The sequence below is a fragment of the Nelumbo nucifera genome, chromosome 4 (genome assembly GCF_055504915.1).
Source record: "Nelumbo nucifera cultivar China Antique chromosome 4, China Antique-T2T, whole genome shotgun sequence".
Lineage (NCBI taxonomy): Eukaryota > Viridiplantae > Streptophyta > Magnoliopsida > Proteales > Nelumbonaceae > Nelumbo > Nelumbo nucifera.
The window spans coordinates 84,047,177-84,074,979 of record NC_142652.1 but is presented as its reverse complement, the minus strand read 5'-3'; the positions used below and the strand labels follow the sequence as shown (position 1 = coordinate 84,074,979).

The following is a 27,803-nucleotide window of genomic DNA, read 5'->3' as shown; positions in this document are numbered from 1 at the left end:
AATGATCTAGCCTCGAAATTTATAAATTAAGAAAACAAAAAATTAAAGATTATGAAATTCGCAAATGTTAAATGGTTAGGTAGAGAGTTTGAGATCGGTTCAATCATATTGCATTGACAATGTATTCTTTTATATTTTTTTCCTCCTCTCTTCTCTCTTAACTTGTAATCTGCAACCTAACAAATGCAGTACCATACTATTATTACTATACTGTAGCTAGAAAGATGAAGCATAAAATATGTGATCGATAAAGAAAGAATAGACAAATGACCCCCTTTACCTACAAATATGAATTTTCCATGGTGGAGAGGCGATAAACCATGACCACCGCTACAGCAAATGACAGAAGCAACATGTCAATCCACTTCACCAACATCATCCCAATTTGTTTTAACATTTCTTCGCCCCATTTCTTCCCACTGTATGTTAGTATAAGTAGGTGAACTATTAGGGATTACATGCTTTCACAAACAGGGCAACCATATCAGCAGCAGAATTTGAGTTGATGACAATTAGGGTAAGGGGATAATGAAAAAGGAGAGGATAAAACCGAGGCATCTCAATTTTACAGACCTCCCTCCCTTCAGCCTTTTTATACCTAAAAATATTAGGCTCTAGAGCTTGAGGCCCATCCAATCAAAGACTCGGAATAAATGAGATGAGGTCATCCATCACCCACAAAAGGATAGTGAGGCACCGCAGAGAAGGCCAGGGCAAGTGAAGTGATGAGTAGCATCAACGGCTGTAACTTCTCCAATGCCACCATTGCAGATCCTTCAAAGAAATTCTTCCCCAATACTTTTATACTCCCAGCTAGCCAAGCAAGAACCTGAACATATCACTCAACGAAACAATACCTTCTACACGCTTGCTCCCAGCCTCCACAATGACAAGCCGCCTCACCCCTAAAAACCCACAAGTAATTGGGTGAAGGCATCCACAACAGAGCTAGTCAATGTATAATGCCTGGTAAACACCTAGATAAAAAGAGAAAAAAGTTCACCTGGATTTGATAACCGTTCCATCACTTTATGCAGAGGATCAGTGCGCAGACACATCTGGCATCTCTGGCCATTGAAGATGCCATATGGAGAATTTGCATCTTGTCCCAGTTGCAGTGCCTAAATTAACAAGGCAACGTATCGATTTGAGATCTTGGAGACATGGACAGGAATACATAGGTTATCTTCATCATCTGAAATGCACTTCATTACCCAAAAAAGGATGTCATCTAAAATGCCCTCAAACCAAAACAATGCAAATTCAAACCCCCTTCCCTGCCCTCAATACAACTTTCACAAGGTTCACAACACAAAGGTAGCTAAAATTTGCACCTGTTTGGTCAGACCATTTCCCTAGCACTCAGATAGGCTGTCAAGAAACCTTTGGATAACTTGAATATGTTAACAAGAAGATGCTTTATCCATCAAGGTCATTTAAATGCAAAGGATAAAAAAACAAATCTCTAGAACAACACATACAACAAATTTCTTTTATTTGATGGCAACAATCAAAACAACCAATTCTATATGAACATCATACAATAGTAGTAATCAGGGGCAAAGGCATGGTTTTGAAAACCGGACCAGACCAGACAGTCTGGACTGGTTGGCCCAGGAACTGGTCAGGCAACCAGTTCCGTTTCACCCTAAAACTGCTCCTGGGCCAAAAACCGTTGATTTGATCAGCAACCCACTGACCCAGGCAGTCGAACCGTCGACCTGGACAACGGTTTTGGTCATTTTATTTTAATTATTTTTTATTTCTTTAATCAGAACGGGACATCCATTCGAACCGGACGGTTGGACCATTCGCCCGGGAACCAGTCCGGTTTTTAAAACCTTGAAAAAAGGCATATAAAAGCTTCAACCACTGGATCTGTGATTCAAGCATGCTTTCTTCTCTATTTCTTAAGAGTTTCTTTTCACCTTCTCTATTTCTTAAGAGTTTCTTTTCACCTTCTCTATTTCTTACGAGTTGAGAATGCTCTGGAGAGGGTTTTATCTTATGAATAAAGGCTCCCATGCAAGCATCAACACCAATGGTGTTTTTCCTGTTTTTTAGTAAAAAGAAATTTTCATTAAAACAAAGACGAAAAGGTATACAGAAAAATATGTTTTTATAAAAATAGCGTACATGATATGTGTGTTATTTTTACAATTTGTGACTGCAACCAAGGGGGAGACCAACATAATCCAAGGTTGCAGACACCATGTGGAAGTGGCATCGTCTAAATTTATCTCACTCAGGAACACAAAAATCCTTATAGGCATTTAACTTAGACCTTATATTTATAACCCACTAAATTGGCTGAAACAGCCAATGGCCTTTTTTAGAGAAAAGGCAGAGTATTGATATTTCTATTACTAACAGAAAATCCCGTACAGAAGAGGCTGTACAAAGGGAGAGATACAAAACACCTCTTCATCCCTTACAAGATCACTAACCCTTGACTGTTTACAAAAAAAGACTGTCAAGTACAAAACATGTGTCCAATGAATTAATGGAGAAATCACATGAAGTAGCCATAAAAAGCAAGTATTTACAGTCACCTGATGAATACTCATTTCATCAAGATGGACCTGTGCATAAGCTCTATCTTTGGCCAAAGCAGTTATATCACTGTAAAACAAACAACGAAATAATTACCAACAACAAAGCAGACATGCAATATTATGTCTGATAGTGGAATAGGAGACAGAGAGTTACCTTCGACAATATATATCCAGTAGTGAGTCATTCTCATCAACTATAGGTATTGAACTAACTCGAGCTGCAGAGACAAAAGTGCAATACCATAAGAAAGTCAAAAGTATGAGAGTCAAAAGCATGAGAACATTGATAGGAGAAACCTTGCTGTTATTAATAAGAAAGCCAAAACACATCTGAGCTTCAAAGATATGAGAGAAATGTACATCCATTCATTTTAAAAACTTCAGAGATGAATGCAAAATAAAGAACAAATTCATTATTAACTAAAACTATAAGTTTCATTATGCTCAGATAGCACAAATCATGAGTCGCCACCATGACTCAGTGCACCCCACTCAATCCTGTTCAGCCCACATGCTCCACCAAAGAGCAAAAGAAAAGTCATATCCAACTAACAGAAGTAAAGAACTGAACAAAAAGCACTTTTTACATCAGCTGATATTTAAATAAAAATGCTATACAGAAAATCCAGTAGTTTCACCCCAATCAAACAATATGCTTTGTTTATATCTCTAAGATAATTTCATCAACATAATAAATCCTATTCTCTCCTCATGTATGAGAGCATTTATGCCCCAAATTCTCTATCAATTTATCATATTCAATTTTATCATTAAGTCTCTACATGTCCAATCACTAATGAGATTAAAACATTTTATTAATATAGGAAAATTAGTCAATGCTTCAACATGCTATCCACCTATAGGGACATCAATAAAACAGAACCAGAGTAGGCTGCCCATATACAGTTTTGTTCAAAGACTACACTGCACAGTCCAAACATAGTAGAAAGTGTCTCTTTCAACCCCCTCCCAAGAAAGGATGTCTGCTAATGCAATGGCAAATAATCGCAAATTTAAGACTGCAGTTGAACAAGATGTTCATCTTAGCATCCACCCTTGCATCACTCATGTGGTGTCAAAGTGCTCAATCAAGTAATCTCATCATCCCCTGTGGCAAGGATAAAATCTCTGCCTTTAATGCATTAGGCTTTGTTTGGATCCGGTGTAAAACGTCATCAGTGTAAAAGTACACTGATGTCGTTTTACACTGAACTGTATATATAAGTGATTGTTACATTTTGAAAACCAGTGTAAAAAAGTGTAAAGTTTTACATTGATAAAATCGATGTAGTTTTTACATCGATTGTCGATGTAAAACTTTATGCTTGATGAGGTTTTACATCGATTTTTTTATTATTTTTTTCCACTCCATCCAAATGCCAACAAATCTAAACCGGAGTGGAGTTTTACGCCAATCATAATTACACGCTCCTTCCAAATGCCTACAAAACCGAACCAATGTAAATTTTACATTGGTTCTTGGTTTACATTGCTTCCAAATGCAGCCTTAGTCTCTCCAATAGGAGAGGATTAAGCTGCAGTAACCTCTCCAAACTACCACTAATGCCCAAACACCCGGGGTTTCCTAAGAAAACAGTCATCAAAATTGACTTTGTCCAGCCATTTGGTTCAAGGGTCCACCTTGTGAAAATAGAAATAATGACAAGTGAGGAATCCTCTAAATTCCTCTGTTGTGGAGATCCAATAAATAATTTTTATTGTGATGGCCACTACTTTAAATCAGCTCCTCTTTTTTATCTTGGAAGGACTGCTACCCTTGTAAATAAAACTTCAAATTATTTTCCCCCGCATTGAGGATAATAAGAAGAAAACTAACTCAAAATAGCCAGTCACATCCAATAGGGGACTAATATGGCACCAAAAAGAGGCAAAAAAAAAGCTTCCATATCATAGTAGCAGAAGAGCAAGAGAAGAAGATGTGGTTTAACCAAGACTTTCTTCTCAGTCAGCAAAGTCATCAGTGTTAAAGGCTCTTTTTCATGATACTGGTTTTAAAAGCTCTTGAGAAGCACATTTCAACAGAAAGCTCTAATCTCTAGTGGTGTCCTCTAGATTGAAAAAAAAAATGTCAAACTAGGAAGTCCATTGGCAAGATGTTGCATGTATTCTTTCTAGGCAGCAATTTTTGAAGTAAGAGATAAAAGGACAAATATGTATCAATCTCTCTTTCATTCCAAAAAGAGGAGATGAGGATAAATGACGCTTGGAAGGCAATAATTTGAAACATGTAACAAACCATTGTCAAATACTAAATGAAGAAAGACAACCCTTAATTTCTTGAGGCATAATACTGTATGGTGAAGCTATCAATTTGAAAACAAAGACCCCAAAAGAGTAGTTGTATAGCACAAAAGCACCGCATGATATAAGGTGTATGATTATGAAGCAATCCAGTACACCTATGATTCAAGGCCAAGTTTGTAAAGGCATGAAACACCAGCATATTATATTTTCAAGAAACGGACGAGAAATTACCCATGAAGTTAAAAAAGAAACTACCTTGAACCAACAGAGACAGAGCAGAACTAAGAGAAGCATTAGGTCTCAGCATTGCCAATGGCCGTCTTGCTTCCCCGATTTTTGGAATCCATGTGCCCAAAGGAATTGAGCAAATTGGTTGTTTTAAGATTGGCAAGGAGCTAGAAGAGTGTCTAAAATGCCTGCAAATACCTGAAAATTACATGGTTTAAGTCAGTAATAGAACATTATCCCTCAATTAGAAAAAAAACCAATAATGATGCTTACATTTAAGTATTCCTGACAGGGAAGCAAGATGCAGTAGCTGTGGAAATGATCCATCCTGTGAAGAATGAATAATAGGAACTGTGGCTACCTCATTTTGAAGAATTTTTAAGGCAACATCTTTCAAAGAATCATAAGGTCCAGCCTGCACGTATATATATACATTGAAGACAAAAGGAGCTGTTTGAATTATTAAGCCCTCACTCTATTTAAACTGAAAATACTGCAAAACACAAAATAATTCAAAAAAAAACTCAGCTTTAGTGAAAATGAGCAAGAAAATTTCTCCAACGCTTCATACTTGACTAGATTGACATTGAATTAGGATGTCTGTGTCATCTTCTATCCCATTTAAGTAGGATTGCCAGTGTACAAGTCCTTCCCCCGATTCTTCTATCTAGAGATCATAAATGAGCTAACTAAATTTACTCCCCACCGATGCACTTCAGTCTTATCAATGCAGTGAGCTGATGACTACTAGTTTTGGCCCTTCTAGTAGATGTGCTGACTAGTCGATTTTTCATTTTTTTTGTTTGATAAAGTGGAATCATGAGTGGGTCATAGCAGAGTGAGCGTAAAACCCACTGCCCAAGGCACACATGGGTTTGATCCTGCGCCTCCTAAATGGAGGGGTTGCTATGTAACCATCTCGGCCAGCATTTCAAAAGCACAAGGCACACATCTTTTTTGAAGCAATGTGGTACAAAATTTTTTAAAATTCAAAATAAACTAAAATAGTATTAATTAAGAAAAATCCTTAAACGAAATGTTTTAAAAAGCCTATTGGCTCAAAGTAAAACACATAAACATAATATATGAAATATAATCTAAGTGAAAATGTAAAAATAAAATCAAATATTTACATATAACATATTCAGGCACATGAAACTTCCACTCTATTTCTTTTCCAATCACATTTTAAATAGCTAATGTGATGTTAAACATCTTGCATTCTTAATTCTACAAACCACCTTTGTATCAAGTGATAAGTCCCTTGAGGCAAGCCCAAACAAGTCTATTCGAGGGTCATAAATTCTTAACCTGTACATAAAAGATTGGTTTTGTAATTTTAACTATAGTTACTTTTATATATAGGTTACAAATTTAGGCCCTAGCATGATGTTGTTTGGGTTTGCCTCAAGGGGCTTGGTCAGGATCCAGGGGTGGAGGCTGCAGAGCCCCCAGCCCAGCCACTTCTTAGAAAAAGAGCAAAAGCACAAAAGAGATTGAGGCACACACCTAGTCTGAGGCGCAAGGTGCATCGAGCACATACCATTTCAAAGGAGTTGCACCTGGACCTAGGCAAGGCAATGGCTAATGCCTTGAAATGCACCTGACCTGTGACCAAGCATGCCTTTCAAATCACTAATTTTGACTACTAGGTCATTGGCAAGGAGATGACTAGTCGGTGCCTGAAAGACAAATTTGAAAGCCGAACCTCAGGTGCACATAAGCATACAAGTGAGGTGCACTTTAAAGTCTGCACCTAGGCACTGCACACATAGCCCCACTATTTTTCCCCAAATTGGCATGTAAGCCCTATATTTCTGTTCTTTCCCCAAATTCCCACCTACTCCATTTTCTTGAAACAAAAAATAATAATAATAAATTGTGGTGCCAATTAATAAGTAGAAACTTCCAGACCCCAGACACACCATTGGACCTTGTCACTCATAGTAAATGCTTTTTCACATGTTTTGAGGGATAAATGTACTCCTCAAAGAGAGATTACTGCTTTGCTAAATTATGAAACTGTACTTGTGTTAGATAATTGAATAAGCACATTAAAACAGCAACCATTATGTACATCAGAAGACAACCCTTTTGTTAGGCTCATTTTGGCTATGTAAGCCCCCATTTTTTTTCGTTTACATGCTTCTTTTGATGGTTACCCCCCCCCCCCAAGTACAACTATTCCCTGTTCACCCCTTGTTTGACCAATGAATCAGTCAAGCAGTTTGTTGATCCTTGTACCCAAAAAATCCAAGCTCCTAACTCCTTTTCCAGCTTACATGCATGTGCATATGTCCCTATGAATGCATTTATTTCTATGTAATCTTCCACATCTAATTGTGATGCAGTAAATACACTTGGTGGAATGTACAAATCCAAGAATTGTTATATGGGACTACTTACCTTTATTTATTAATTAATAAATTTATCAAAACAATAAAACTTTATGTTAAAAAAATCAAAACTGCATTACTTGGTATAAATTTATTTTGCATTTCCTTCTTCAGCACCAATGTGTCCATGTCAAATGACAGAGAATATTGGATAAATGTCACAACAAATACTTACATGGATTAGGCATTTTGGTAATGCTCTCCCATCACCATCGACTTGTCCATTAAGGAACATTTTTCCCTCTTTCCAAGCAGATATAGTGTGTGTTTCAAGCTCTTCCTCACTCAGATTTGACCCATGATTCCCTAGCTGCAAGTTAAAATATTTGATAGCACTCTACCAAAGAAATGCCCTTTATTTTTATCAAGGACTAAAGAACATCTTGAAGACACAAAGAAAAAAGTCAAGAAGTCATCTAAATGATAATAAATACATATAAAACATGGGATAAAATAGATGCTGTTGCTCCAAACACTGCAGAGAGAATATTCAAGCATCCCATGAGAACATTAATCTTCCTGACACATGGAGTAAGGAAACAAATTTTTTTTATTCATAAAGAAACATTAGAAAGCCATATAACCTGTTCAAGCATTTAAAAGAGGGGAAAAGGGAAAGATATGCTTTGGAAAAAGAATAGGACAACTTTCTGTTGCTCTTCAAAAAAGGGCAATTTGCTTACAATAAGGTAAAGAAATTTTAAAAAAAAATTGAACAAATATGTAGTACTTGCCAAAAAATGTTTAGAAAAAAAATAGGCCGTAAAAAGCTTCATGTAAAAATTTGTGTAGCTTCAAAGCATGAACAAGCAGGGAATTGCTGGTAAGTAAAATATGGATCAATGCTTCACAAACCAATAATCCCGTCACTTTCTTATTAAACTGATAAATCCCTTCAAGTTACAATACTGTACTTCACCACAGTTGCACCTTCTGCTTTCATTTCTACCTGTCTTATTGTATACAAAGTGCGTGAAGCCAAAAAGATCATCAAACAAAAGAATTTCTAGAAAGCAATAACAGAGCTTTACAACAACCTATGAATTATACTTCCAAATATATGGCAATCCCCAGAACCATAAGAAAGAATGTATTATCAGTTTCCATCAGGAGAAATAGATACATGTTCAGATGTTCTTCATAATATGAATTCATGAGATCCCATCAACTTGTGGCACAAAATAAGCACAAAAACAAAACTAAGTCATACTTAAAAGTGCTTTTGGGAAAACTATCATTTACGGGCACAAAATAGTCATCAAATTAAAAGTCATTATCAGTGATGGAGTCTATGGGTGATTTTAAAGGTACATAAACTACAAGCAAGCAAGATCTCTAGGCAAGGTATTATACTATTCCGAAAACTATAAATTTGCATTTGAATAAATAACTATGAAAAACTTGCACACATACCTCTTTCAAAATTAATATGAAGTCAGATGCACTTAGGACTCCAACAAATTGGCCCTTGGAGAAGTCCCATAGAGGAGCCACAGAAATTCCCTGGAAATAACTTAACTCAGGAAAAAATTATATCCAAGCTTCTTATAAGAAAAAAGTTAGCATTTAAAAGAAAAAGAAAAATAAACTCTTAGAAAGCAACCCAATAGAAAAATGGCAACAATATGGGTTACAGAAAAGGAAAATTGATCTAATATGACAAATCCAGAACATATTCAGTTATTCGGCATTCAAAATAATTATTTTACATATGAAATTGAACCATGAGAGCCTGAAGCCCCAGCAATGTAAAAGACCTTGGTCACTTTACAGTAAAAATTCAGCATTTCCATGCAAAAAATCTTGACAATGAACATGTTATTGTTAACCACCAATTAAAAATTGTTCATATTAAAAACTTGTTCCGTTGTTTAAACAAAGGATATGCACTGAACAGAGTGAAGCAGTAGAACAATATTCGTTTAGCCAACACCGTATGGTTGGGGCTAGGTTTTGTTGGGTTGAGTGAGCTACTTTTGACACTACAGGAAATGGAGAGTTCTGAAAAATCAAAATAATACAAGCAAAAGACACCAAGGGACAATTCACAATAAGTATATTTTACACAATTCTAGACCTCAGAAAAATAAGATATATACCTGCTCATAGAGAATGTGGAATGCTTGTTTCACAGGTAAACTCACGTCCAAGGCAATGACCTGTAATTTTAAATAAGCATTATCAGAACATGATATGATGAACGCCAGGCAGTATTAAGTAGCTAAATTTTGAAATAAATGGTCATAAAGGTGGGTGAAGCATCCAAACCTTGCCTGACTCGGGAAGCAATTCATAAGCTGTATGTGTAGACAAGAATACAGAAATACGTTGTCGAGTAATCTCTATATCTGCCTCTGAAATTCTTGGAACTGCTTCCTGCAGGGTACCATCTGACAATGTAACCTGTTTTGTATTGCAAATAACATACAGAAAAATATTAAAACAAAATTATTTGACACAATTGGAGTCACCTTTATGCACATTTTAAGTCTCCGATCAAAAATAAATAAATCCTCTCATGCATGGATAAAATCCCCTCTATTTCAAGACAAAACTCCATTTTAATACATGCATTCTCCTCCCTTATATTCTTTGGACCATAAACTACATATTACCTTGTAACAGAAGTTCCCGGAAACAACAAGTTACAACAAAGGCTGAGCATAGGAAAAGATAAATTGAAAGTTAATATCTTTGGGTATATTAACAAAAATATCCATTCTAATTTAATATTAGTATCTATATGTGAACTATCTCAGTTAACTTTGTTTTACACATTTCACTACCACCCAATGCTATTGAAGACAAGTTTTATTTGAGATCACTGAATAACAATAGTAATTATAATAACACATCAAAAGAAAAATAAAAAAACATTAACAAGAAGAAGAAGAAGAAGAAATTGCTCAACTATAGAAACTTAGAGGTAGAAGGAGATTGCAAAGTGACGGTGAGCTGGGTGGAGAGGATGGTGAGTTTGCCCCATTGGCATAACAGGAATATGTAGAGGGAGATTAAAAACTTGAAAAGGGAGACGGCCATTTTTAGCAAGTAAAGTATTTATTGAAATTCAACAAATAAAAATTGTACATTAAGGAACTATACAAGGAATCTGTATGTAAATCAAATCAAAGACACAAACCAGTCCACTTCACCCATTACAAAGCCTCCTCAAGAAAAAAGAAAATGGGTATCAATATGGGTATACCCCTTAAATCTGGTAAGCACTGCATTAATGGAATTAACTCAGCCCTCTAAAATTCGGCCCAAATACACCAAGATAGCACGAGGGGTGTGATTCCCCAGTCCCCACAGCACTTTACCCTTCTCATTAAGACCAGCCAACCTCCAGGACCTCAAAAGGATGAAACACAGAATTAGGGATACATCCCTTCCTTAAACCAGAAAGAGCAGAAACAGTATTGTCCAGGGCCGTGCCTATCCTCACCAACCTGTCCCTAGTTATGACACGTGTCTAAAGTAGCCAACCAGCACAAGAATGCCACCTTTGAGGGGGTCAAAGTTGTCCAGATTCTAATATGCGAAAATCAACAGCAGGCTGCCTACTAAGGTTCCATGATTCACAGAGAAGTTTGATTTGTCCCATAACCATATTCCCATATCCTCTTCACCCACCCCAGGAACAATGCCCTTAAATCCAAAAAAGGAAATGGTGTGAAAAGCAAAAAGAAGGAAGAGATAGTTACAGAGGGTAAGGTGGTTGGCTACGTAGGTTAGTTGGCTATGGCCAGACCAAGATTAGGGTGCACAAAACTTGTATATATTATATTCTTTGCATATAAATAATAATAAATTCTATTTTCCACTACTGGTAATAATAATAAGAGGATTTTTTTCTTCAACTAATATAAAGTACCTTTCTCTTCATCTATCTTCATGAAATTCTCACCAGTCATCAGTTTGATGTAGGTCCTTTTTTTATAATTATCATTTTGGTATAGGGCCATAGGCCTTGGTGAAGATAAGAGAAATCCACATACTATATGCATGTATTTGAGGCAAACCAAGTAGCATAAAATGGTTTAAATAAATGGTCTCACAATCTTAAAATAATGTAAAACCAAGCGAAGATCAATTTGATCAATTTCTTATATGTATTTACACCTAAATAATAAAGAATATAGGTCCAGCTACCTCAGGAACCATAAATGCACCATGATTACGTAGAAACCTCAGTGGAATGATGACATATGAAGTAAATGACTATTATAAAATTAAAAAAAAAAAACAGCAAACTGCTTTAAGATGGTGGTTCAGTACGAATCTGTTAGATGGTTAAAAAGCCTTGAAAGAAATCCAAGGTTGTTATCTTAAATGTACAAGATAAAACAGCTTCAGGTTCAAAGTTTCAAACAGCACTTACTCAAAACAGATTCTGAAGGAACTGCATGCAATAACTGATGAGCTCAAAAATATCAGTTGCAGGGGAAAGAATCTATAGACAGGTATCATAGAAGTGGAGGGAGACTCAAAGTTAGTAGTAGGGTGGGTGCAAACAAATAGTCTTGGAACTTGGTCCCTAAGACAAAATGTAAGAGAATTATTGAGCCTTACAAGGGAACTGGGTGTAGTTGTTAATTGGACTAGAAGTTCAGCAAATGCTTTAGCTGACTTACTAGCAAAGCAAGGGGTGAATAGAGAGACTTTGTTTTGGGCTGTGTTGTAACTTGCTTTTTGTTTCAGGGGTCACCTTGTCCTTCTGTAGGTGACGGTTTGTAATTTTTGATGTTCTATTTAATGAAAGTTACCGTTTCCTATCAAAAAGGTATCATAGACACAACTTTATGTATACCATATAGCTGTAGTGCATGCACAACTTTAAGATGAACAGGATCAGAAACAGAGAATAAGAGCTCCATCTACCTATCCAATCAACAAAGGAAGTATAAATAGATGCACTTACCACACGCTGAAAGGCATCATTGTCCACATCCATGTTGGTCCTAGAGCCAGGTGTCTCTGGACTCAAGATTGAAGGATTTGGCTCAGGTTCCCTAGACAACAGGACAGTGTTCACAATCCCATAACTTCCTGTCTCAACAGGTTGTCGCTCATCATGCCGCCATTCTCCATCAACAAAAAACTTGTACTGCATGCAGAGGGACATAAAAAAAGGCTCAGAGTTAGGCATGCCCAAATACTCGATGGTGTATATGCATGCGGAATTGTGGGTATCATATATATTATGCATTAAAATTAACACATATATTGCCCCCGTAACATCCATCATTCTTACCAATGCCCTGGCAGCTTAAAAAAAAAAAAAGATTCATATATGGTTCAATAAACTCAAACCATTTCTACCTCACAAGCATATTGATTTAATAAATAAAATGATTGGTATTCAGAATTTGTGGAACTGAGCTGATTTTTTTTTGAAGAAGAAGAAGAAGAAGAAGGTAAAGTAAATTTTAGTAGAACAGAACCAGATTACAGAATTCAAGAGGCCCCAAAACCAAAAATCCAGGGACCAAGAAGCCAGAAAATAATAGTTAGAAACTTCCAGCAATCAGCTGGGCTCCCAAAACCCTTGGTTGAACCCCTAAAGCTACAGCATTCCAAGAGATTAGTTTTCCCACAGTACAGGACAACAGTTGATCCCCTTTGTGCTTATCCTGGAAAATTCTTTTGTTTCTTTCAGCCCAAATGATACTATCTACAGCCGCAGGAATTAAGAGCCAGACACTTTTTCCTAACTTAGATAAGCCTCTCTAGTCCCAGCACCACAGGAGATCCAGAACAGTTGCAGGCATGGCCCAAGATAGCTGCCTAGAGGAGAAGTGGTTCCAGATTTTACTGGAGATAGGACAATGCAGAAATAGGTGGTTGCTGTCATCCTCCCCTTGGTTACATTTTTTTTCTATGAATGAATATAATTTATTAATTCAGAAATATGAGGCAATACAGTAGACCCAGGAGGAGGCACGAGTTGTTACCTCTTCTAACAAGTATTACATCAAATAAAAACAGAATTAACCAGAACTAAAATTACAAAGCAGCCCAAAATAAATGTTCCCTTGAAGCCCCTTGCTTAGCTAACCCATCCGCTAAGGAATTTGCTGATCTTCCCACCCAAAGAAAGGTAACAGTCATGTTTCTTGTGATACAGTTAACATATCTCTATGTCGCCACATAGCCGAAGCTGGTTCTGTCAGCCATCCCACAACAATCTCAGAGTCCCCTTCAACTACCAAGTGCTGGTCCTGCTGGACTCCTAATTGTTCTGCAATCTGAATACCTTGTACCGCCGCTAATATCTCAGCTCTATTGGAGTCTCCTATTCCCACAGGGCCTGAAAACAATGCTAATATTTTGCTTTCATTATCTCTCAGCACCCCTCCCCTTGGTTACATAGCACAAGAATAATCCTGCAGCTGCATACCTCACCTCTCCAGATTCCTGTTGGTAAGGCACTTATCCAGAGCCACAGCCCAGATCAAAGCATTAAGCTTTGAAGGGACAGTCTGGTTCCTGACTTTATTAGCAGGGAAATCAGCACCTTGATCAGTTCAAAGGATCCTGGCAAACGAAGTAACAGAAAACAGACCATCTTTGCTCCAAGACCACATCCAAGAATCTTCTTCTGATAAATCCAGATACCAAGTAGATAACATCTCCAACAGCCCTGAGACTTGATCTAGTTCCCAGTCCTGGAAATGCCTTCTGAAAGAGGGGTTCCAAAGACAAGTGTTGTCTCTAATCTCGTAGCAGTCAGCAACCAAGGCTTCTTGGTTTTCTGCCATTTGGAACAGCTGAGGGAACACCTCGGCAAGGGGTCTATTAGTGCACCACACATCCTTCCGGAACCTAATCCTCTGGCCCTTCCCCAACTTTACCAAAAGACCATTACTCAATAAAGGGAAGACTTCCATGATTTTCTTCCGAATCGAGCACCCAAGAGAGATCAAGGAATTGGTAGTAACCCAGTCCCCGTTGTCTGGATTATACTTGGCTGCAATTAATCTCCTCCACCAGCTTCTTCTTTCTCTGCCAAATCTCCAAATCCATTTCCCCAAAAGAGCCTTATTGAAGACTTTCATTTTTCTGATCCCTAGTCCACCTTTGTCTTTTGGAGCACAAACTTGATCCCAGCTAACCAAGTTGTTTGCTGGAACACAGCTGCCGAAGGAGAAGAGAAGAAGAAGAAGAAGAGAAAGTTTTGAGAATAGCAGCACACATCACTCAACCGACCCTACTCTATTATATATAAGTATTACATAGTGTTACATGAATAGACTAGAATGCCCCCGATTAGTGATGGGACACCTAGACAAATAGAAAACACTAAATAAGATTAGGCCCAATAACTAATGACTTAAGACCCAACAAAGATAAGCATACACATTAAGACATCCGAACCAACACTCCCCCTCAAGCTAAGCATGGATGTCAATCATGTTTAGCTTGCCAAGTATGTCCAAGAATTTTATTGAAGCTAGCCCTTTTGTTAGAACATCTGCGATCTGCATCTCGGAGGGAGTATAAGGGATGTAGAGTTCTCCTGAGACTATTCTTTCTCTGACGAAGTGTCGGTCAATTTCAATATGTTTCGTTCTATCATGTTGCACTGAGTTATTTGCAATGTTGATGGCAGCCTTGTTGTCACAGTACAACCTGAGAGGACACTCGATCTTTATTCCGAGTTCACCAAGAAGGATCTTAAGCCACAGAAATTCAGCAACACCATGAGCCATAGCTCGATATTCAGCCTCTGCACTTGATCTAGCAACCACATTTTGTTTTTTACTCCTCCATGTAACCAGATTTCCTCCAACAAAGGTGCAGTACCCGGAGGTTGACTTCCTGTCCCCAACAAAACCAACCCAATCTGCATCAGTATATGCTTCAACTTCAATTTTATTGTGTTTTCTGAACATAATTCCTTTCCCCTGGCAAGTCTTCAAATATCTGAGAATCCTTTCCAAAGCTCTCATGTGAGGGATTTTAGGAGAATGCATGAACTGACTGACAACATGTACAGCATAAGCAATATTTGGGCGAGTGAGAGACAGATAATCAACTTCCCCACCAGCTTTTGGTACCTCTCTTTATCAAGGTAGTCCTCTCGTATTGATTCCTGTAGACCATGGTTCTGCTCTATTAGAGTATCTGCTGGCCTACACCCCATCATACGTGTCTCTTCTAGGAGATCAAGGACATATTTCCGCTGACATATATAGATCCCCTCTTTTGACCTAGCAACTTCAATCCCAATGAAGTATCTCAGATGACCCAGGTCTTTGATCTCAAACTCAGCAGCCAAGAACTCCTTTAGTCTTTTTATCTCTTCCTAATCATCCCATGTAATCACCATATCATCCACATAGACGATAAGTGTTGTAAGTTTGCCATTTTTCTTCCTTATGAACAAGGTATGATCTACCCCACTTTGAGTATAACCCACTTTCTTCATGGCCCCACAAAGCTTCTCAAACCAAGTTCGAGGAGGCTGCTTAAGGCCATATAATGCTTTTCTCAATCTACACACTTTCTTGCCAAACCCGTAACCTAGTGGAGGATCCATGAATACCTCTTCATGTAGGTCGCCATTTAGGAAAGTATTCTTTACATCCAACTGATGTAGCTCCCATGAGAAGTTTGCAGCTAATGACAGTAGAACTCGGATTGTGTTGAGTTTCGCTACTGGAACAAAGGTTTCTTTGTAGTTAATCCCTTCCTTTTGAGTAAACCCTTTTGCTACAAGTCTGGCCTTGTACCTTTCAATGGATCTGTCCTCCCTATGCTTTACAGTGAACACCCACTTGCATCCAACAGTGCTTTTCCCTTCCGGTAGATCCACTAATTCCCAAGTCCCTGCTTTCATTAAGGCTTTCATTTCTTCGTTCATAGCCTCTTTCCATCTTGGGTCAGACACTGCCTCTGAATACCTAGTAGGGACATGCACAGAAGAAAGAGCAGATACAAAGGAACAATAACGAGGAGACAAATGTGAGTAAGACACGAAATCAACAATGGGGTGTTGGACAGTACAAGAACGGGTAGGCTTACGAAGGGCAATTGGAAGATCCAAATCAGAAGTATGTGTGATAAGATTACTTGGAGGTGCTGAGACAGGTTGATCCGAGTCCAATTGGTTGCAGTCATGAGTTAGAGGGCCCTTTTTCCTTCTATTGTAGGTGATTCTTATATCCTTTTGTTGCCTGTTGGAGTCTTCAGTAGCATCTGCAACATCAAGAGTGGTAGTTGGTACAATGAGAGCCTCACTAGGTTCACCCGGGATACTACAACTGGGAGGATCAAGAGGAGAAGATGGAAGGTCTGAGGCAGAAAGAGGCACAAAAAAGGAAGGAACAGAGGAATCCTCTTCCATCCCGCTAGTCTCCCCCTGAAGATGATTCTAGGAAGAATGAAAATAGGATTGAGACTCAAAAAACACCACATCCTTTGTGACATATTTTTTCTTGGTGACTGGATCATAACACTTGTAACCCTTCTGTGTAGGAGAGTACCCCAAAAAGATTCATTTCGTAGCCCTAGGATCCAGCTTGGTCTTCTTTGGATCCTTTACATGTATAGAACATACACAACCAAAGACTCTAGGTGGAAGAGAAAAATCTGGAAGATGAGGACAAAGGACAGAGAAAGGAGTTTTCATACCCAATACTTTGGATGGCATTCGATTTATCAGATATGATGCAGTAAGGGCTGCTTGAGACCAGTAAGGCTCGAGCAGTCTCCAATAGGTGTCTATTCTTGCGCTCAACAACCCCATTCTGTTGGGGGGTACTAGCACAAGATGACTAATGTATCAATCCAGCATCCTCCATAAACAGGTTCAAGGATCTTTCAAAACATTCAACAGCATTGTCTCGAAATTGCTTAATTTTCTTGGCAAATTGTGTTTCAATTATTTTGTAAAACACCATGGTTATCCGTAGCACTTCATCGCGTCCTTTTAACAAGTAGATCCATGTGCATCGTGAGTCACTACTCACTTGAATAATTCCGGATAAACAAAAACAAGGGGTGAAGGGCCCCAAACATCAGAGTGGACTAAATCAAAAGGAGCTTGAATTTCATTACTAGAAATTGGATAAACAGTTCTACATTGTTTTGACAGCTGACATACTTCACAAACTAAATTGACTTGAAACACCCTTGAATAATTCCGGAAACAACACTTCTAATGATGAAAAAGGCAAATGACCTAGCCTAGCATGCCACATATGTAACCTAGCTATTGACTCTACATTGGACGGACTACTAGTAGCAGATGTTTGTAAGGCCGAACTGATGTCTGCATCAAGGTAGTAGAGACCTCCATACTCATGACCACTCCCAATCGTTCTCTTCATCAATCTGTCCTGAAAGACACAATGAGTAGGAAAAAAGGTTATGCTACAATTCAAATTCTTGGTAAGCTTTGAAACAGATAAGAGATTTGAAGAAAGATTGGGAACATGCAGAACAGATTTGAGTGAGAGGTCCTTGCTTAGGTCAACCACCCCTTTCCCAGAGATGGTGGAGAGAGAACCATCAGCAACCCTCATCTTATCTTGGCCAGACAATAAATGATAGGAAGAAAATAGAGACATATGTGTCATGTGGTCAGTTGCATCGGAATCAATAATCCAAGAAGCAGGATCAATAGAACTAGTTGCACTAAAAGCAGAGACATTACCTAATCTGGCAAGGGAGGTGGAAGCAAGAGAATTGGTCCTTAGATGGGCTAGGGCCCGGCTAAGTACCTCTACCTCATCAGCATTGAAACCCAAGGACCCTGGTCCGGAGGAATTAGCAATCTGTCCCATGAGAGAAGAAGTAACTATGGATGAGTGTTTTGAGCTATCATCACTGTGACTGGCAACAAGATTCCCACTTGCAGCTTGACCCTTCTGGTGCTTCTTATCTTTCCTCAAGGCAGCTGGTTTCATATTAGGATAGAGAACCCAACAAGTCTCTTTCACATGCCTTTCACCTCCACAGTGAATGCACTTAAGATGCCTCTTGTCCGAGTACTTATTCCCCTTTTGATTTGTAGAAATTAGGGTCGAATGTTCAACAGGTTGTTCAGCTGGCCTAATTTGAGTATCAACTTGCATCTCTTTTCTTCTAACCTCTTCATTCCTCACGAGGTAATAAACATGATGTAAATCTGGCATTTCATCCCTTCCCAGAATTTGAGACCTTATGCTCTCATATATTGGATCTAAACCAGCCAAAAATTTAAATGCCCTGCCCTTTTCAATTTGTTTATCATGCCTTTCCTTGTCTTTGGCATTCTCCCAATCAAGAATAAGGTGATGATCAAGCTCTTCCCATAGTCCTTCTAAGGTTGCAAAATATGTTGCAACAGTCATATCCCCTGGTCTCAAGGCAGCAATGTCTTGATTCAGTCTATAAATTCTGGCATTGTTTTTTCTCTACCCATAAGTTTTAGACACTTTCTCCCAAATCTTGGCAACAGTGGATAAGTGTTGAACAGTCCTAGCAACTCGTGGAGTCATTGAAGCAAGTAGCCAGGACATAATAATAGCATTCTCCTTACGCCAAACTGCATATTCCACACTAGCCACTTCAGGTTCCTTCTTCAGCCCGTCCAAATACCCAGTGAGTTCCCGGGAAGTGATGAAGAGCATGGCTGAAACAGACCATTCTCTGAAGTTGTACTCATCGAACAACACATTAGTGATCTGCAGGCTGTGCAGATTTGGATTCTCCAGATTAGGAGACCTCCCACCAGTCCTAACATCCCTAGAAGACACTTCCCCGGATACTGAAGACATCTTCTCCTACTTGCAAGAATCACAACTGCAAACACAATATACAGAAAGCTGTTTCAGACTTACGGAAATTGTTACACTGCAAACTCAGTCCTGAGAACCCGTAACAGAGCTGAAACCAAGAGCAACACACGGCTGCATTGTGCCGACTTCTGCTGTGTTTTAACCTCTGCTGTCGTAGACTGTAATCACCCCTATGGCCAGCTCTAGGACTGCCGAAATCAGTCCTCCCACCTAGATCTGTTCCACACAGATCTCTCTTAGCCGAATGGCTACAATCTGCTGTAATAAGTCTAGTAGGGCATCAGCATCTGAGACAAACTCCCCTTGGGCCCTACAACCAAGGGAAACCCTAGATGTAGGTCCTGCTGTGTTCTACGACCAACCCTAGGGTTTCTTTGCAGCAACCAAGATAGAAAAGAAAGAGAAAGAGAGTTAGATAAGAGTAGAAGAGGAAGCGGCGGCTGTAACTAGGTGATAGATTAGAGCTCTGATACCATGTTTGCTGGAACACAGTTGCCAAAGGAGAAGAGAAGAAGAAGAAGAAGAGAAAGTTTTGAGAATGGCGGCACACATCACTCAGCCGACCCTACTCTATTATATATGTGTATTCCTTTCTAACCTCTCCACCACCGGCTCCCAAATCAGAGATGAGGTACATTTAACTCCTAGAGGGAGACCAAGATAAGTAGTTGGAAGGAAACCAAACCAACTTGGCAGGCCAGCACCTCTGCCAGGTTTTCTATATTTTCCACCATTCCCACTGGAATTAACCTGCTCTTGACCTATTGACTTTCAAGCCTGAGACTACTTCAAACCAGCACAACACCCCAAGAAGCACACCCAATTGCTCCAAGTTAGCATCAATGAAGCAAAGGGTATCATCAGCAAAGTGAAGCAACTGCACCTTTTCCCCACTCGGAGTCACTTCAAAACCTTGCCAAAGGCCCTCCTCTCCCACCCTACTTACAAAGGCAGAGAGAACCTCCGTCACACAAATGAATAGAAGAGGAGAGAGAGGGTCTCCTTATTGATCAAAAAAAGAGAGGGGTCTCCTTGCCGAAGACCTCTAGAACTCTTGAAGAAGCCAGTCGACTAACCATTAACCAGGACTGAAAATTTTGGAGAAGTGGTGCATACTTAATCCAATTTCTCCATTTTTGCCCAAAATTTATTCTTTCCAAAACAAAATCCAAGCATCTCCAACTCAAGTGATCATAGGCTTTTTCCAAGTATAACTTGCACAGCAGCCTAGGTTTTCCTTCTCTTTTCCTTGAATCAATCAGTTCATTTGCCACTAGAACACTATCCAGCATTTGTCTTTCAGGCACAAAAAGTGCATTGATTCTTGGCTATCACAGAAGCGGTCCAATAAGCTTATAGGTCTGAAATCCCTCATATTTGTAGCTCCTTCCACCTTCGGAATCAGAGCTATGAAAGTAGCATTCAGACTTCTCTCTAGGGCAGCATTAGAATGGAACTCCTGAAACACTTTAAGAAGGTCCACTTTAATTACCTCCCAACACTTCTTATAAAAAATGTTTGTGAGACCATCCGGCCCTGGTGACTTATCCACTTCCAGTTTTTAATCACTTGCCACACTTCTTCCTCTGAAAATGGAGCTTCTAAATCTCTTTGTTGTGCTGCTGATAGTTTATTGAATGGCAGATCTAGTGGGAGAGGTCTCCCTTTCCAGCTCTCCTTGAACAAATCTGAGAAGTAGTGGGTTGCTATGTTTTTTAATTGAGTCCAAGATTCACCCACCTGGCCTTCAAACTCCAATTTTTCAATATGATTGATTCTTTTCCTTGCATTTACCATCTTGTGAAAGAAGTCAGAGTTTCTATCCCCAACCTTCAACCAGCTGATTTTTTATCTTTGCCTCCACTTCAGCTCATCCCTGTATGCTAGGTTATCAAGTACCAGTTTTTCTTCAGACCTTTTCTTCCTATCTTCTTCAAGTAATGGACCATTCTCCTTGGCCAAGTCTATTTCTTTGATCAGGTCAAGGCACTTTTTCTTTTCAGATTCCAACTTATCTCTAAATTCCTGCTTCCAAGATTTAAGAAAATCTTTAATTGAACTTAACTTCTTTGCCAAGATAAAAAGAGCTAGAACCGTCAAAATCTAATTCTGTCCACTTTGAAGAAAGTAGAGGCACTAAGTTCTCTTCTTTGAACCAAGCATTCTCCATCTTGACTTTCATTCTCACCCATTCACATGTCTTCAGCTCTTCGGCACGATCGTTTGTCCCCAGAAAATCCCCACACAGATTGCCAGTCCCTTCAATCACGCTCAAGCACCACAAAGGGAGTGGGAGCCCAAAGACTCTTAACCAGGTCTCCTTCAGGTTGTTCGAATTGTTCAGCATTTCCGGTAGCAGACTTGCCGCCGTTTCCGTCCACCAATCCAGAGCCAATCTGTTCCGGCCGATATACCAAGGTCCATTCAAGACGACCCACCGATGAAAAGGTAGCAGTCCTCGATCAATTTCTTGACTCTCACCCCTCCCACCGCTCTCCAACTTCTTGTCGCCCACACTTCCAGCTCTTCTACTGGGATTTTCCAATCCAAACATCCCACCAGGCACCTTTGCAAGAAGAGCTTTCTCACCTATACACCTTCAGTCGTCGTTTCCAAGAATGATCTAGCTCCCGAACTTTTTAAAGAAGTTTCCCCAAAACTCGGCCAAATTCCAACTGCAGTAGCCATTTTGAAGGAAAGGTTTCTTCTAACTCCTCCGCCTACACGAGCTGGGTTATACAATGCTTCCGCCCCCCATCTTATTCCTCCTCTTCCCTTTTCCCACATCCTTGTTCCCACCACTCCACTCCAACCAGATTCAAAACATCCTTAACCACCTACAAGCGTGAGCAAGGAACGAGGAAACCAGCCGATCTTGGTTGTTGATGTCATTCCATGGTTGGGGTTCTCTAGAGCTAGGAATCTCCACCTGATGATCTTGTTTACAAGTAAATAAATAGACTTGTTTCTAGTTTTAACATTGACTAACTAAAGCATGTTTGCATGCAAAGCCTAGGTGAAGTTAGGTTATGGATCTTACTAGTTACTCAGGCACCAAGACACTGAGTTGATTTATCATTCCACAAGTAATATTCAAAAGAACCTTAGGAAAATAAAATAAAAATTAACACTAAGAAGGTATAGCATGGACCTTTATTTGAATGGTTGTTGGATCCTCTATTGAGAACTGAGAATTGTAAAGCAGAACCAAAATTAACCGGTGACAAAGAATAAAGAAAAAACCACTGAATAGTGATGCTTGATTGTCTTCAATCATTAACAAAATGTATCAATGAAAGCAACTGCATATTATCAGACACAATCCCAACAAAAAACCACTGAATAGTGATGCTTGATTGTCTTCAATCATTAACAAAATGTATCAATGAAAGCAACTGCATATTATCAGACACAATCCCAACAATAGAACATACTCTCTTTGTAACCATCTCAGAATTCTTGAAGATTCTATTGTTTCATTCCTTCAAAATACACCATACTACAGCAAGTATAATACAACTTCGGACATCTTTGCTTTCTTTCTTCTTTGGATCCTTGGCTATGATGAAAAAATGTTACTTGAATTTGAAGGTTGGAGAGAGTTCTAGAGAAAGAGAGGAAGAAGCCCCAAATAAATTTAGAATAGGTGCAAGAAATAAACAGATGTTAAGTCCTCTTCTTTGCTGAAACACAAATAACAGATGCTAGGAAACTGAAAACCCCTCTTCTTCAACTGGTCAATAGCGATAACACTGTTCATCTCTACCAGCCAAACAAAAGCCTCAACCCTAGGTGGTATAGGGTTACCCCAAATGCCTCTTACCTCAGTTCTGTTCTGTCAATCTGGTTACCAATTAAAGCATTACAAAAGGACCTCACCATAAATTGCCCATTCTTACATTCCTTCCACCAACTAGCATCAGGTTCTGAAGGGGAGACAACTTCTTTTTCTAGCTTTTTCTAGCAGAACCAATTATTCCTCTATTTCCCTCTGTCCAACATTAGTCTTCTGAATTTAGGGCGAAAAACCATTCTTTCATTCATCATTAAAAACACTTAACTCAATCTATACAACTTAGGGCAAATATCACACAATTTATGAGCACAAATCCAATCATCTTCCTAAAAATAAATACTAGATCAATTCTCAGCTTTGACTGTTGATCTGTCGGGACAACCTACTATTCTTCCTTCATTTATTTCTTCCTTTTATTTTCTGATTATGAATATGGGCCTATAGCTCTTTTCTTTGGTTCTTTTATTTCTTTAGTTGTGCAGCCACTATGCCTATAACAGAGTGAATTTGAATCAAATCAGGCCATATTCGAAATCGATTTCAATTAAAAAAAAGTGATTCGATATCCATCGGATATTCAAAAGTCCCAATCAAACTCAGATTCAATTAAAATGTCAAATATTCAATTCAATTCGAGTTTAACCGGTTTTGCAGAGAAATCCCTAAATCTAAAAAACAAACTAAGGAGGAAGACACAACCATCACCCATGAACAGCACAAAAAAAAAAAACCTCAAAATCTAGAAGATGAAAGAAAAGAGAAAAAATAATTCATCATCTAGAACTCTAGAAGAAACAATTGAGAGAGAGATAGTGGAGGGAGAGCAATTGATCATGGATGATGGCCCCAAACAAAAGAAGCTGAAGTTTGAACTTCAGAACGCCATGAAAGCCCCTTTATCTTCGACAGAATCTAGTTCTCTTTACCTTCTCTCCACACTACTCATCCCTTGAGGCATTAGAACTCTGTTCTATGAAGAAAGAAAAGTTGCAGAGGGTGAAATACAGGAGGATAAGCAGATAGTGAGAAGAAAGAGAAGAGAGGAGATGGAGAAAGGAGGGGTTTTGGTATCTCAGTAAATGAAAAAAAAAAATGAAAAGTGGCCTGGTCAACTGGTCTTAACTATCAATCAGGATAACTTTTGTTTGTTTTTTATAATAAATAGATACAATGGACACTTTGAATCATAAATAGTGTAAGACACATAATGGATAATAAATATATCAAATCAGAATATGATATAATATATTTATATATATTATAACATGTATTATTGAATTCGAATATTTTTCGAGCCGAATCAGCACAGCATCAAATTCAATTTGATTAAATAATTGGAACAAAAATTATATTCGAATTTGACCATTTATTCAATCCAAAATCGAATTCAAATTTCCAGATACCATTTACAGGCCTAGCAGCCACCCTGTAATTTAATATGATAGTAACTCATTTTCTCTTCCAGCAAGGGCAAATCATAATAGTTTTTTAAGCTTCGTAGGAAATAGGGAGAGAAGTGAAACCCTGCATGATGATTCCCCAAATCATTTCTTCTTGACTAAATTTTTTTTATTGCAAATCCAAAAAAAAAAAAAACTTCTATGGACCTGATTTCTCATGAACAGCCTAGATATCATCTTGAGCCTCAGCGTCATACCATATGTCTTAAGCTTGACAAAATGAGTCAATTTTTGTGCACCTCATAGATACAAAAGGTTGTTTTATCATGATCTATCTTATTTATTATATATCTAACTCCATTTTCCCCTTTAAGATAGACAAAAAAAAAATAGGAACATAGTAGGGAAAAGCACAGTGAAAATCAAGTAGCTCAACGGATCCAACCTCGGATGAGAGTTATGAAGCAAGAGTCTACTATAAGTATGAACAAAATTCCACATCTAACTGCATGGCCCTCTTAAGTTTCTATAATTATTAGATTTGATAGGGAGGCATCGGACAAATAACAAAGAAACGAGCAAAAATCTTATGAAATTACCTGATGATATCCTGGCGTTAAATTGCAAATAGCCTGAAATACAGTAGGGCAACCCTCAACGGGGGACATAGGCAAATGTTCTGACCATCTGAAAGGGATAGTTACCAATTATAGTTCTTATAACAAATATATGTGAGAATAAGAAGCACTTGATGACAATTCAAATAAAGAATTACTAGCTGGATAGCCAAGCTCAAACCACATTTAAAAAAGGAACAAGAGGTAGTTCCATTTAATATTAGAACATACTATTCAAATCTCACCTCGTGAAAGAACCGCTGAGGAACACTCTTCTTCCCCCGTAAGGCCACACAAACCTCATAGGAACCAACACCGTACCTGCAACTCCACTAGTCTCCGGCATAGAATCCGTACCCGAAGAATACATTTCTTCAATCATACGAATAAATGGATGAAAGTAAATCCTTGGAGAGAAAAATGAACAGTTCCCTGTTTTTTATTGTTCTCTATAAAATGCACAAAGACCCAACTCACACAACCATCACAGATAAAAGCAACTCCTCGCCTGACAGAACCGCAGAAACATAAACGCCTCTCGTATCAACTGTACAGGCAAACCTCTCCAAACTCCAAGGTTGGTACGTTAAAAAACTGTGATTCTAACTCCGTCCAACAGGGATCCTCCACAACACAGCAGAGGACCCCTCAGTAATTACACATTGCCAGCCAGCAAATCGAACCCGCCTCCCCACAGAGCTTCTAACGCAACCTACAGTCAAAAGTCAAAGCCACAAACTTCAACGCTGAAACGCCAAACAATCAATAGCAGTTTGCGCCAAATCCGAAGCAAAGCTCCACAATTCTTCTCGCACAAACACCGGCAGGCCCTATATCCGGTAACCCTAATTCCCCGCTTTCTCCAGCGAATTCAGACCACAGCCAACCAAATCAAATACACAACGGAAAACGCCGAACTGTGTAAGCTCTGCAGTCACCCAATCCACGAAACAAAAACCGCTTCAAATCAGCCGAAAGGAACCACTCTGATCTGCACCGTACCCACGCCTAGACAACCAAATCTCAAGCCCTAAATAACCAGAATTCCAACCCTCCTACCAAGAAAACAAATAAAAATAAATACGAAAAAAAAAAGTCCCCCTTTCCAAGAAACACCCAACAAGAATAACGAAGAACCCTAACCCTAGGAAAAGTTAAACCATAGGAAGACAAGAGAGAAATCTCACAGGATATTCGACATTGTTGGATCTCGAAGCTTTGCTGCTTCTTAGTGAAAATCAACACATAATATAATTAATAAAAATAACAAGAAATTATAGATGACAAACCAAAGACGTGGAAATGAGACGAGAATAATATACTGGCAGTAAAAGTGCGGAAAATATTAATAATAAAAATATAATTAATATCGATATACTTTCTATTTTCGTTATTATTATATTATTAAAATGCCCAACGGAGAAGGAGAATATGTACAATGGTTGGAGAATCAGAACGGGCAGCGAACTAGGAAGAGAGAGGCCCAATGGCCCATGAGATCACTGACCGCGATTCCCGGGCAGCTCCGCTACCACCGGAAAGGAAAGGAAAAAAAAAAGAAAAGGTTCACCATACCGTCCTCGTCGAGAATACAACTGGGTCTGTACTTGCAAATCTGAAACCGTTAGATTGGAACTTCTATCCTTTGGCGATAAGGACGTCGTTAATAGAAGGTTCTAATTGAACGGTTAAAACGTTGCATGGAAACCGTCACCAACCCAAAATCATTATAACGCGATAAAGATTGATGCTTTACAGAGCTCCTACCGGAGGAATATATGTGTGCCCTACGCCGAGGGATCTCAGACGTCAATCTTGATGCTCCGTAGTGATCTACCCGTCTGATCGAAGTAGGGCCCGTGATAAGAAAGACATGTCGATGTAGGTCCCACCATGTCTGTAGGAAGAAGTTTCATCATGGTAAAAAAAGATCAAGTACCAGTGTACCATCATTGTATGATTGAAGGAGATCTTTGTTACCAAGGTGGGCCCATGCAATAATCAGCAGGTGAACCATGAAAGGAGGATCTAAAATGAATTTGGGTGAAAAAATTGATATGATTTTATTCTACTGCTCCATTTTGTGGTTCTTTCTTATCACTCTTCCATTTGACTCAGGTCTGGTTGTTAGAAGACAGGAAGAGAATGAATTGAGCTTGATGGCAGATTCTTGGGTCACGATTGGACGGTATGGATTAGCTCAACCAACTTAGATTCCATTAATAATGTTTTTGTAAGTAGGGTTCGATTATGATATGGAAAAAGATATGATATCTAAAAAAAGTCTTATATTCTGATCAATCAATTGGAATCATAAACATGATAGCCAAAACTTTTTGTATATCATGCATTTTTCGTATTATAGATTTTCCCCTGAAAGTAATTGAGGGAATAGAGTACTATATAGACGGAAGTTGCCCATGTAGATCCATCCCTTAATTATGCACCAAGGGATAAGCATTAGTATGGTTTTGTTAAGGTTGTGTTTGGTTTTATGAGGAAATAGAGTTGAGGGAAAGTTGTCCAGCTTAGGGTTTCGCACCAAAAGCCAATAAGTTGTGTTTGGTGAAAACCCATGAATACTGAAAAGCACTATCATTGGGCTAAGAAATTGACTTTTTTATGAAGCTGGTTTGGGTAGCTTCTCTAAAGCCGCTTTGGTAAGGAAACATGGAAGACCGTAGGAACAAAAAACATTTGATTAAACAAATACATCCAAGCAAACACTCCATTGATTGTTGCTTTGTTGGCATATTG

At 38.7% G+C, this 27,803-nt stretch overlaps 1 protein-coding gene across 5 annotated transcripts; it reads right to left on the bottom strand.

Moving 5' to 3' along the window:
• Positions 1-225: 225 nt before the first annotated feature.
• Positions 226-26,505, bottom strand: LOC104606095 (sucrose nonfermenting 4-like protein). Of its 5 annotated transcripts, none has more exons than XM_010271142.3 (14): positions 26,234-26,383; positions 25,292-26,101; positions 25,029-25,116; positions 12,369-12,554; positions 9,713-9,847; positions 9,544-9,603; positions 8,858-8,947; positions 7,620-7,754; positions 5,322-5,463; positions 5,076-5,246; positions 2,710-2,773; positions 2,553-2,622; positions 1,004-1,121; positions 226-905 (listed from the first exon to the last, which is right to left on the bottom strand). In XM_010271142.3, the coding sequence occupies exons 2-14, from the start codon at positions 25,426-25,428 to the stop codon at positions 814-816; spliced, it is 1,488 nt and encodes a 495-aa protein (XP_010269444.1). In that variant the 5' UTR covers positions 25,429-26,101; positions 26,234-26,383; the 3' UTR covers positions 226-813. The 5 variants fall into 5 exon arrangements, with proteins under 5 accessions (XP_010269444.1, XP_088759119.1, XP_010269446.1 ...); XM_088902993.1 differs by having other exon boundaries at positions 9,713-9,820; positions 25,292-26,054; positions 26,234-26,373; XM_010271144.3 differs by having other exon boundaries at positions 9,713-9,820; positions 26,234-26,372.
• Positions 26,506-27,803: the final 1,298 nt, after the last annotated feature.

Bases quoted from the DNA above. Each gene is read 5' to 3' on its own strand.
- LOC104606095 (XM_010271142.3), bottom strand. From the start codon at position 25,428: ATGATTGAAGAAATGTATTCTTCGGGTACGGATTCTATGCCGGAGACT. The intron at 7,755-8,857 runs GTATGTGTGCAA...TTTAACTTGCAG, and splicing joins TCATATTAATTTTGAAAGAG to CTAGGGAATCATGGGTCAAA. The intron at 5,247-5,321 runs GTAAGCATCATT...TGTAATTTTCAG, and splicing joins CCTGTCAGGAATACTTAAAT to GTATTTGCAGGCATTTTAGA.